General features: G+C 46.9%; 2 protein-coding genes across 2 annotated transcripts in view; both read right to left on the bottom strand.

The window, feature by feature from the left end:
* The window catches only part of LOC119567445 (maestro heat-like repeat-containing protein family member 1), an 850,842-nt gene that overhangs the window by 82,368 nt on the left and 755,801 nt on the right, over window positions 1-12,673 (bottom strand). The window lies entirely within an intron of this gene.
* LOC114020177 (butyrophilin subfamily 1 member A1-like) overlaps window positions 1-12,673 on the bottom strand; it is a 53,945-nt gene that overhangs the window by 13,099 nt on the left and 28,173 nt on the right. Inside the window, 4 exon segments of the mRNA XM_037913574.2 lie at window positions 5,859-5,963; window positions 7,525-7,650; window positions 7,653-7,808; window positions 11,984-12,331. Of these exon segments, the coding sequence (XP_037769502.2) occupies window positions 5,859-5,963; window positions 7,525-7,650; window positions 7,653-7,808; window positions 11,984-12,331 (735 nt within the window).

The following is a 12,673-nucleotide window of genomic DNA, read 5'->3' as shown; positions in this document are numbered from 1 at the left end:
CTCCAGCATATGGTTGAGCTGCAGCAAAGGCAGCTGGAGCACAGACTGCCGCTACAGCCACTGTGTAACCAACCACCCTCCTCCCCAAGTTCCATAGCCTCCTGACCCAGATGCCCAAGAACGTGGTGGGGGGGGCCTCCGGCCAACCAGCCACTCCGCCACAGAGGATTGCCCCAAAAAAAGAAGGCTGGCATTCAATAAATTTTAAAGTTGTAAACTTTTAAAGTGCTGTGTGGCATTTTCCTTCCCTCCTCCACCACCCCTCCTGGGCTACCTTGGTAGTCATCCCCCTATTTGTGTGATGAATGAATAAAGAATGCATGAATGTGAAGCAATGATGACTTTATTGACTCTGCAAGCAGTGATCGAAGGGAGCAGGGGACGGTGGTTAGCTTACAGGGAAGCAGAGTGAACCAAGGGGCGGGGGTTTCATCAAGGAGAAACAAACAGAACTTTCACACCGTAGCCTGTCCAGTCATGAAACTGGTTTTCAAAGCTTCTCTGATGCGCACCGCGCCCTGCTGTGCTCTTCTAACCGCCCTGGTGTCTGGCTGCACGTAACGAGCAGCCAGGCGATTTGCCTCAACCTCCCACCCCGCCATAAACGTCTCCCCCTTACTCTCACAGAGATTGTGGAGCGCACAGCAAGCAGTAATAACAGTGGGAATATTGGTTTCACTGAGGTCGAAGCGAGTCAGTAAACTGCGCCAGCGCGCCTTTAAAAGTCCAAATGCACATTCTACCACCATTCTGCACTTGCTCAGCCTGTAGTTGAACAGCTCCTGACTACTGTCCAGGCTGCCTGTGTATGGCTTCATGAGCCATGGCATAAAGGGGTAGGCTGGGTCCCCAAGGATAACTATAGGCATTTCAACATCCCCAACCATTATTTTCTGGTCTGGGAATAAAGTTCCTTCCTGCAGCTTTTGAAACAGACCAGAGTTCCTGAAGATGCGAGCGTCATGTATCTTTCCCGGCCATCCCACTTTGATGTTGGTGAAACGTCCCTTTGTGATCCACCAGAGCTTGCAGCACTATTGAAAAGTACCCCTTGAGGTTTATGTAGTCGCCGGCTTGGTGCTCCGGTGCCAAGATAGGGTTATGGGTTCCATCTATGGCCGCACCACAGTTAGGGAATCCCATTGCAGCAAAGTCATCCACTATGACCTGCACATTTCCCAGGGTCACTACTCTTGATATCAGTGTAAGCAGTGTTAGGATGAGCTCCACCCTGACATCTGGTGGTGAGGTGTGGCAGTTGTGAAAAAGAACTTCAGGGGCCGATCTCATTTCCATAGGCACACGCACCCCGCCCAGAATGAGGCCATAGCTGCCCAAATGGTCACTTTGGCTGCTGTGGGATCCCCAGTGTCTCTGTTATTGGGGCAGGAAGAATAAATTGTTATTACCCTGATTATGGGAACTGTGCTTGGAACTGTACTTGGCCTTTTGTTATGATGGAGGGACTCACCATCAACTAAGTAGCACTCGCTAGGCAAGCGTCATGGGTTCCAAAACTCTGTGAATGGAGAGAGGTTGGGGACAAGTATTAATACTTGGTGGCATGGGACTCTGGGTGAGGGCCTTACATGCTAATTGCACTGCCTCTTCTCTCCACTGTGAAATATCAGAGTTAATTTTGTTTTCATTAGAAGTCTAGTTACAGGCTGCTGAGCTCACTTTAGGCTAATAGTGCACCAGCACTGAGGCTCCCCTACTACAAGCTGAATTCACCAAAAAGCTGAACTGACTAAGAGCTGAAATCACTGAGTGTTGTGTTAAGTAGTGGGGGAGCCTGAAGATATATTGTAGAGCAGTTTGCAGGACAGCTGGAGTGCCTTGTGGACAGGCTGGTGGAGCAGTTCATAGGACGGCGGGAGCTGCTGGTGGGACGCGGAGCAGTTCGTGGGACAGCGGGAGCTGTGTGTGGGCCGCAGAGCGGAGCTGAGCGAAGCAGTTTGTGGGGTGGCTGGCGGAGCGGAGCGAAGGCCTATGGAGCTGTGGGGCGGTCAGCTTCAGATCATGTAAGGTGCCTCTTTCCTCCGCCCCCATCTCCACCCAGAATTGGGAGGTAAAGCTCTGTAGATAAACTTTTGAACTCTGGGGCTGCCCTGACCAGGGACAGAGACTTTTGGGTCATTGGACTTTTGGGACTTTGGGTGATTTGGGGTTGCTGGACTCAAGAACCAAAGGGAAAGGGCATGCCCCAATTCGCTTGGGGTGGGGTTTTTGCTCATGGGTTGTGTTATGAATCCTGTTGGTGGTGTTTCCCCAACATAATGCCACATTGTTTCTCTCTGTTATTAAAAGGCTTTTTGCTACACTCAGACTCTGTGCTTGCGAGAGGGGAAGTATTGCCTCTTGGAGGCACCCAGCAGGGGTGGTATATATTTGTCCCAGGTCACTGGGTGGGGGCTCGAGCCAGTTTGCATTGTGTTATTGGAATGGATCCCCTAGATATTGAACCCAGCCTTGTTGCTGCCAACTCTGATGGGCAGAAGGGTTACATCAGCAGATCTTTGATTGCGTGGGCTACTTGCATCACAGCAGCCCCCACAGTAGATTTGCCCGCTCCAAATTGATTCCCGACTGACCGGTAGCTGTCTGGCGTTGCAAGCTTCCACAGGGCTATCACCACTTGCTTCTCAACTGTGAGGGCTGCGCTCATCTTGGTATTCATGCACTTCAGGGCAGGGGAAAGCAAGTCACAAAGTTCCATGAACGTGCCCTTACGCATGCGAAAGTTTCACAGCCACTGGGAATCGTCCCAGACCTGCAACACTATGCGGTCCCACCAGTCTGTGCTTGTTTCCCAGGCCCAGAATCGGCATTCCACCGCATGAACCTGCCCCATTAGCACCATGATGCATGCATTGGCAGGGCCCATGCTTTCAGAGAAATCTGTGTCCATGTCCTGATCACTCACGTGACTGCGCTGACGTCGCCTCCTCACCCGGTATTGCTCTGCCAGGTTCTGGTGCTGCATACACCGCTGGATAATGCGTGTGGTGTTTAATGTGCTCCTAATTGCCAAAGTGATCTGAGCGGCCTCCATGCTGGCCTTGGTATGGCGTCCATGCAGAAAAAAGGCGCGGAACGATTGTCTGCCGTTGCTCTGACAGAGGGAGGAGCGACTGATGATATGGCTTACAGGGTTGGCTTACAAGGAATTAAAACCAACAAAGGGGGTGGCTTTACATCAAGGAGTATTTCAGGCAGGACTTCACGGAGGGTTCCAATAAGAAATGGTGCACCTAAGTTATTGTTCTTATTGGAACAAGCAGGTTGGTCTGGCCTCTGATTGATACATGGCTAGATTTACCTCGCTGCACCTTCTCTGTGAGTGACTGCAGTGTGACCTAGAGGAATGAGTACCCTAGACGGGGCGGGGGAGCGAATGAGTACAAAACAAATCTGGTCTTTTTCTTGTTTTGATCCACTCCATCTACCTTTTACATCTTTGGCTGGCAGCAGACGGTGCAGAAGGATTGCTAGCCACCCACATCTCATGGCTGCTTGGCAGAAGATGGTACAATAGGACTGCTAGCCATCCTCATCTCTTGCCTGCCCGGCAGAAGATGGTACAATAGGACTGCTAGCAATCCGTATCGTCTGCCTTCCTACCATAAGATGGTTCAATAGGACTGACTGCAGGACTAAAGAGAATGACCTGGTCAAGTCACTTCTAATGTAGTCCATGTCTGCCCAGGTGCTCCTGGCCGACATGGCCAGGAGCACCTCGGACATGACGATGATGGCTACTAGTCCTATTGTACCGTATTCTGCCACAAGGCAAGGGGTTGCTGCTGTTGTGTAGCAATGCAGTACCACGTCTGCCAGCACACAGGAGACATACGGTGACGGTTACCTGAGCGGGTTCCATGCTTGCCGTGGTATGGCGTCTGCACAGGTAACTCAAGAAAAAAGGCGCGAAACAATTGTCTGCTGCTGCTTTCACGGAGGGAGGGAGGGAACGGGGGCCTGACGATATGTACCCAGAACCACCCGTGACAATGTTTTAGCCCCATCAGGCATTGGGATCTCAACCCAGAATTCTAATGGGCAGCGGAGACTGTGGGAACTGTGGGATAGCTACCCACAGTGCAACACTCCGGAAGTCGACGCTTGCCTCGGTACTGTGGAAGCACTCTGCCGACTTAATGCACTTAATGCACTTAGAGCATTTTCTGTGGGGACACACACACTCGAATATATAAAAACGATTTCTAAAAAACCGACTTCTATAAATTCGACCTAATTTTGTAGTGTAGACATACCCCTAGATCTCTTTCTTGAGTGGTAACAGCAATTTAAACCCAACAATTTACATGTGTAGTTGGGATTATGTTTTCCAATGTACATTACTCTGCATTTATCACCATTTTGTTGTCCAGTCACCCAGTTTTGAGAGATGCTTCTGTAGCTCTTTGCAGTCTGCCTGGGACTTAACTATTTTGAGTAGTTTTGTATCATCTGCAAATTTTGCCACCTCACTGTTTACCCCTTTTTCCAGATCATTTATGAATATGTTGAATAGGACTTGTCCCGTACAGACCCCTGAGGGACACCACTATTTACCTCTCTCCATTCTGAAAACTGACCATTTATTCTTACCCTTTGTTTCTTATCTTTTAACCAGTTACCAATCCATGAGAGGACATTCCCTCTTATTGCATGACAACTTATTTTGCTTAAGAGCCTTTGCTGAGGGACCTTACCAAAGGCTTTCTGAAAATCTAAGCACACTATATCCACTGGATCCCCCTTGTCCACATGCTTGTTGACCCCCTCAAAGAATTCTATTAGATTTATGAGGCATGATTTCCCTTTACAAAAACCATGTTGACTCTTCCACAACAAATTATGTTCATCTATGTGTCTGACCATTTTGTTCTTTACTATACCAGTTTTCCCAGTACTGAAGTCAGGTTTACTAGCATGTAATTGCCGGGATCACCTCTGGAGCCCTTTTAAAAAATTGGCAACACATTAGCTATCCTCCTGTCATTTGGTACAGAAGCTGATTTAAATGACAGGTTACAGACTACAGTTGGTAGTTCTTCTATTTCACATCTGAGTTCCTTCAGAACTCTTCAGTGAATACCATCTGGTCCTGGTGACTTATTACTGTTTCGTTCATCAATTTGTTCCAAAACCTCCTCTAATGACACCTCAATCTGGGTCACTTCCTCAGATTTGTCACACAAAAAGAATGGCTCAGGTTTGGAAATCTCCCTCACATCCTCAGCTGTGAAGACTGATGCAAAGACTTTAATTTAGTTTCTCTGCAATGGCCTTATCGTACTTGAGTGCTCCTTTAGCATCTCGATGGTCCAGTGGCCCTGCTGGTTGTTTAGCAGGCTTCCTGCTTCTGATGTATTTTTAAAAAATTGCTATTATTTTTTGATTCTTTGGCTAGCTGTTCTTCAAATTCTTTTTTGCCCTTCCTAATTATATTTTTACACTTCAAGGAGTTTCTTTTCCCTTGTGCGGACAGTTACAGGACTGTAAACTTTGGGGTATACATACATTCACCAGTGGACTAAGGGTTCTGTTTGAGTTCAGTGAAAGTTCTTCACAGATACTGTACAACTGATGAGACTTTGATAGGTTTCACATCCCCAAAACAAAGATGAAAATTTTTCACTTTTCTCTAATTTTATGTGTCTCGTTATATATAAATGTGAAGGCTCAGCTGGTGTAACTCAGTGAAGTTCCTTTGCAAGGACATTTCCATACAAAACCATTATATTTTGTTGCTTCTACATTTTTCTTGTTACTTTTTAGTTTTTCAGATGTAGCCTTACTGCTTTTATTAGAAGAAAATCTTGCATTATATTTTCCTTTATAACGTTTACCTTTTATTTTAAATAAATAAATAGTGATGCCAATGAAACATGCGAAAATCATCAGGATCACCGACAGAGCCACCATCCATGGATTCGCCTTTGGGAAAAAGGCAGCTGTAAAAGAAAACCCCTCTGCAAGTAAGGGCAAAAATCAAAGGATTCCACATCATATAAAGCTACCTCCAGCAGAAGTAGTCTAAAACAAAGGTGGAAATACAGCCCTGTCTGCAGTGCACAGAGCACCAGAAACCTATATTACAAGGACTTCAACCAACACAGGCATCAATTCACAGATCAGCATATGAATCAGCCTGGTTTAATTCACTGCTGTTGTTGCACAGAGAGACAACCTTGTCCAATGCCTAAAGCACTGGCTTCAGACTCAGGAGACTAAATTATGTTCCCCGCACTTCTGGTGTCCTGCTGTATGAGCTTTACTATGTCATTTCCCCTCTGTTGCTCTATTTCCTCTCCAGTCTTTTCCTTGTCTTGTTCATTTAGTTTAGAACTATCACTGTTTATTTGTACAGTGCTCAGCACACTGGGGCTGCAATCATGGGCGGTGCGTAATGGAGGCTTGGGGAGAGGCCGGAAGCGGGAGTGCAGTGGCGAATTACCGCACAGACCCACAGGGCCTATGCCCAGGGGTCCTAGCCAATTTGGGGCCCCTGGAAAAATCCCCACTGCTACAACCTTGGGGCTGGAGGAGCTCTCACTCCAGGGCCACAGTGGGGACACAGAGCCTTTCTGGACTCGGGGTCGCAGCGGACAGGGTGGAAAGGAACAAGCAGGGTGTGGGCCTCGGGAGAAGAGGTGGAGTGGGGGTGGAATGGGGGCAGGTTCGTGGTTGGAACAGGGGCAGGCTCACAGGGGAAGGGGCGGAATGGGGTGGGTCCATGGGTAGGGCCTTGGGCGGAATGGAGGAACGGGGGGATGGGCTCTGGACTTGGCGCTCTGGCCAGGGCCAATTGCTCTGCTGCAGTCCCGGCCATGGGTGAGAGCTCAGCCCCAGCTGGGGCTATGCTCTGAGCCCCTCCTCTCCATGGTCCCAAAAGAGCTCTCAGGCAGAAGCAAAAGCAGAAGCTCCCCCTGCAGTTCCCAGCTGCCTCTCCTCATAGTCACAGCTCCCATCTTGCCGGCTCCAGCAGCTTTCACACAGAGCAGGGACTTGGCGACATCATGTGACCAAGCAGGGCCAGCAAATCCTGGCAAAAATCTGGGGGAGCATGTGATCCCATGTGTCCCCCCGTGTCACCACTGCAGGGAGGAAGGTCTCGGGGCTTCAGCCCCACTCCTGAAGCCCCAAGCCCCAGCAGGTGCTTCCCATGGGGCTCCCCACAGATTTGAAGCCCCAAACTCCTGCAGTCATGCCCCAGCTCTTAAACTTCTGAAGATTGTCATATGTGGCTTGGAGAGTCAGTAAGCTTGGCCACCTCTGCTATACAGTATAGGTGGGATCTTCAAAAGTGTCTGAACTATTTAGGAGCATGAGTCTTGTTGACTTTCAGGATACTTTTGAAAATTCCACCATTGGTTTGTTTCTTTTGTAGGGTTTTTTTTCTAAATATCATACTCTAGCCTTCATTGCTATTGATACATTTTAATGTAGTTAACCAATCTGCTGTTGTCTTTTTTCTGTTGCTGATCACAGTGTGTTGTTTTGGTGGTAACTGACCTGATATATAAAATAATGTTGATTCCTTTTTTTGGTTGGTGTGGGTGCTCCTGACTACACAGGACAAGTTCTGGTGTGAATTCTCTGTAATAACGATGGAATTTTCAATGTCAAACAGCTCATTGGCTTCTTGGAATTTGTTTCAGAGAGTGATGGTAAATGCTGTCCACTGGCATCTCTCCACAGCACCTCAGGCTGTGGGTACCAGCCAACCGATGGACACACCAACCGGATCCCTCCATCCTGATAATCCTCAACAGAGATGTGAGGAGCAGTGCCTGAAGCTAGAGAAAATTAATAAATCAGTATTAATTTATGCACATGTTCAGCCTGGAGGATAAACATTTAAACTTTCCTTTTATTCCCTATACTCATGGACTCAAGAAACTATATGAGCAAGAAATTATAACTATTTCATGGAGTGGGAAGGGAAAACTTTTTCCTTCACTAGTTTTCCATTCCAGGATCTACACATGGCAAAACATTGCATTTCATGATTTCATGAGTCCCTTAGCTGGTAAATGATCTTAACACTAACTGATAAAGAAAAAGATTGAGAAAAATAAAAGTTATATTTCAAATGTACCTTCAGGTGAAATATCTCTTCTTTGATCATATACAGTCTGCTTTAGCTAGCCCTATGGGTACATGTCAAAGACAGAGGAGAAAAGTCTGTCCATGTCTGGTCAAGTTTAACCCAGAGCTCAGTATGTGTGGCTGCTCCTAAGCCCCTCTTCACTGGTGAAAAACAGTGGAGGAGGAATGGGCTTTCACAGGAGGAATTGTTCTCCCTCCTTAAAGTTTTAGCAGCCCTCACCAGAATGAAACAAGATAGCACCAGAGTGACAAGGAGCCAGCAGAACACTAGCCACTCATTTTCAGACGTGGAGTAGCTAGTGTACCCCTTATCCAATGTACTTCATGTTTGGATGAAGAATCATTCCTCGCAACGGACTTGGGGAAATTTTTCAAAAGCACTCAAATTACATAGGAACTTAAATCAGATTTATAAAAGTGACACCCTGGAGTTACTGCTAGGAAATAAATGGAAGGTAACAGGAAATTTTGAATAGTAAAATGCAAATAAGAGTCACTGAGAACCCTCTCCAAAGGAAATACAGGCACATAGAAATATAGGGTTGGAAGGGAACTCAAAAGGTCATCTAGTCCAGCGGTTCTCAGCCAGGGGTCTGTGGCCCCACAGGGGGCTATGAGCAGGTTTCAAGGGGTCCACCAAGCAGGGTCAGCATTAGACTTGCTGGGGCTCAGGGCAGAAAGCCAAAGCCCCCACCCTGCTGTGCATGGCTGAAACCTGAGACCCGTCACACAAGGTTGAAGCCGAAGCCTGAGCAACGTAGCTTCGCAGGGCCCCCTGTGGTGTGGGGCCCTGGGCAATTGACCTGCTTGCTATCCCCTAATCCTGGCCCTGGCTTTTAAATGCAGAAAAACAGTGACTGTGGCACAATTGGACTGTAGAGTTTTTACTGCAAATTGTGGGGGAGGGGGCTCAGAAAGAAAAATGTTGAGAACCCTTGATCTTGTCCACTCACCCACACTGAGACAAGATTAAGTACTCCTAGGCCATCCCAAACTCGTGTCTGTGTAACCTCCTTCTTAAAAAACCTACAATGACAAGAATTCCATGACCTGCCTAGGTTACCTGTTCCAGTGCTTAACTGTCTTCATAGTTAGAAAGATTTTCCTGCTATGTAGCCTAAATCTCCTTTTTTTCACTGCAGCATCATACTGTTGGCTCCATATTAACTTTGTGATCCACTAAAATCTCCACATCCTTTTCTGCAGCATTGCTGCCCAGACAGTTATTCCCATATTGTATTTGTGCATTTATTTTTTCCTTCCTACGTGTATTTCTCTTTGCACGTTTTTACTCAATTTCATGTTGTTGATTTCAGACCAATACTCCAGTTTATCAAGATCATTTTGAATTCTAATCCTGCCCTCCAAAGGGACTGCACCTTTCCCAGCTTGGTGACATCTGCACATATTATAAGTGTACTCTCTACTTCGACTCCCTCAGGGAATGGATGGCCAGGATCCCCTGGGGGACTAACATGAAGGGGAAGGGAGTCCAGGAGAGCTGGCTGTATTTCAAGGAATCCCTGTTGAGGTTACAGGGACAAACCATCCCGATGAGTCGAAAGAATAGTAAATATGGCAGGCGACCAGCTTGGCTTAATGGTGAAATCCTAGCGGATCTTAAACATAAAAAAGAAGCTTACAAGAAGTGGAAGTTTGGACATATGACCAGGGAAGAGTATAAAAATATTGCTCGGGCATGTAGGAAAGATATCAGGAGGGCCAAATCGCACCTGGAGCTGCAGCTAGCAAGAGATGTCAAGAGTAACAAGAAGGGTTTCTTCAGGTATGTTGGCAACAAGAAGAAAGCCAAGGAAAGTGTGGGCCCCTTACTGAATGAGGGAGGCAACCTAGTGACAGAGGATGTGGAAAAAGCTAATGTACTCAATGCTTTTTTTGCCTCTGTTTTCACTAACAAGGTCAGCTCCCAGACTGCTGCGCTGGGCATCACAAAATGGGGAAGAGATGGCCAGCCCTCTGTGGAGACAGAGGTGGTTAGGGACTATTTAGAAAAGCTGGACGTGCACAAGTCCATGGGGCCGGACGAGTTGCATCCGAGAGTGCTGAAGGAATTGGCGGCTGTGATTGCAGAGCCCTTGGCCATTATCTTTGAAAACTCGTGGCGAACGGGGGAAGTCCCGGATGACTGGAAAAAGGCTAATGTAGTGCCAATCTTTAAAAAAGGGAAGAAGGAGGATCCTGGGAACTACAGGCCAGTCAGCCTCACCTCAGTCCCTGGAAAAATCATGGAGCAGGTCCTCAAAGAATCAATCCTGAAGCACTTACATGAGAGGAAAGTGATCAGGAACAGTCAGCATGGATTCACCAAGGGAAGGTCATGCCTGACTAATCTAATCGCCTTTTATGATGAGATTACTGGTTCTGTGGATGAAGGGAAAGCAGTGGATGTATTGTTTCTTGACTTTAGCAAAGCTTTTGACACGGTCTCCCACAGTATTCTTGTCAGCAAGTTAAGGAAGTATGGGCTGGATGAATGCACTATAAGGTGGGTAGAAAGTTGGCTAGATTGTCGGGCTCAACGGGTAGTGATCAATGGCTCCATGTCTAGTTGGCAGCCGGTGTCAAGTGGAGTGCCCCAGGGGTCGGTCCTGGGGCCGGTTTTGTTCAATATCTTCATAAATGATCTGGAGGATGGTGTGGATTGCACTCTCAGCAAATTTGCGGATGATACTAAACTGGGAGGAGTGGTAGATACGCTGGAGGGGAGGGATAGGATACAGAAGGACCTAGACAAATTGGAGGATTGGGCCAAAAGAAATCTGATGAGGTTCAATAAGGATAAGTGCAGGGTCCTGCACTTAGGATGGAAGAATCCAATGCACCGCTACAGTCTAGGGACCGAATGGCTAGGCAGCAGTTCTGCGGAAAAGGACCTAGGGGTGACAGTGGACGAGAAGCTGGATATGAGTCAGCAGTGTGCCCTTGTTGCCAAGAAGGCCAATGGCATTTTGGGATGTATAAGTAGGGGCATAGCGAGCAGATCGAGGGACGTGATCGTTCCCCTCTATTCGACACTGGTGAGGCCTCATCTGGAGTACTGTGTCCAGTTTTGGGCCCCACACTACAAGAAGGATGTGGATAAATTGGAGAGAGTCCAGCGAAGGGCAACAAAAATGATTAGGGGTCTAGAGCACATGACTTATGAGGAGAGGCTGAGGGAGCTGGGATTGTTTAGTCTGCAGAAGAGAAGAATGAGGGGGGATTTGATAGCTGCTTTCAACTACCTGAAAGGGGGTTCCAAAGAGGATGGCTCTAGACTGTTCTCAATGGTAGCAGATGACAGAACGAGGAGTAATGGTCTCAAGTTGCAATGGGGGAGGTTTAGATTGGATATTAGGAAAAACTTTTTCACTAAGAGGGTGGTGAAACACTGGAATGCGTTACCTAGGGAGGTGGTAGAATCTCCTTCCTTAGAGGTTTTTAAGGTCAGGCTTGACAAAGCCCTGGCTGGGATGATTTAACTGGGACTTGGTCCTGCTTCGAGCGGGGGGTTGGACTAGATGACCTTCTGGGGTCCCTTCCAACCCTGATATTCTATGATTCTATGATTCTATGATTCTACTGCATCATTTAAGTAATTAATGAAAATATTGAATAGTACCGGACCGAGGAATGACCCATGTGGGATCCCATTTGATACATCCTCCTAATTTAACAGCAAACAACTGATAACTATTCTTTGGGTTCAATTTTTCAATCAGGTTGTTCACCCACCTTCTAGCAATTTCAGCCAAACCACATTTCCCTGGTTTGCTTATGAGACTGTCATGTGGGACTGTGCCAACAGCCTTACTAAAAATTAAGACATATCACATCTACTGCTTCCCCACACGCTACTGACCTGACACCTTTAGTTCCAATAGGGCTTCTTCATAATCCATACCCTCTTGAACAAAACAGCCATACTGTCCTTCATCAGAAGGTCTGATATTGAAAATTCTCAAGGCAACATTTCCATCAGTGAGACCATCTTTAAAGAGCTCTGTCCTCCGCTGATATTCTGACATCTGCTGCCCATACTGGTCCTTTCCATCACTATAGTGATGAACAAATGGAGAGAGTTGGGACCAGAACCACGTCACCTCCATGTTCTCAGCACTCATCTTGGGGGACAGGTGACAGGGTAACACAATCTCTTCTCCCAGAGTGGCAATGACAGGCTGGTCAGGTCCAACCACTTTAAAACGAGCTAAGAAATGTACCAGGATACAAGGAAGATAAACTCAGAGAAAGCACGGGAAATTCATGTACGTTTCTTTAACAATACACACAAACAACAAGATCTATTTCATGTATTTTATATTCCATGGGGCATGAAATTATATATGGAGTTTACAAGAAATAATGCATTTCCACAACTGTAAATTATTTGCAAAAAGAAAAGGAGTACTTGTGGCACCTTAGAGACTAACAAATTTATTTGAGCATAAGCTTTCGTGAGCTACAGCTCACTTCATCGGATGCATTCAGTGGAAGTGAGCTGTAGCTCATGAAAGCTTATGCTCAAATAAATTGGTTAGTCTCTAAGGTG

The sequence above is a fragment of the Chelonia mydas genome, chromosome 14, assembly GCF_015237465.2.
Source record: "Chelonia mydas isolate rCheMyd1 chromosome 14, rCheMyd1.pri.v2, whole genome shotgun sequence".
NCBI classification, from domain to species: Eukaryota; Metazoa; Chordata; order Testudines; family Cheloniidae; genus Chelonia; species Chelonia mydas.
This window is presented reverse-complemented; position numbering and strand designations above follow the sequence as displayed.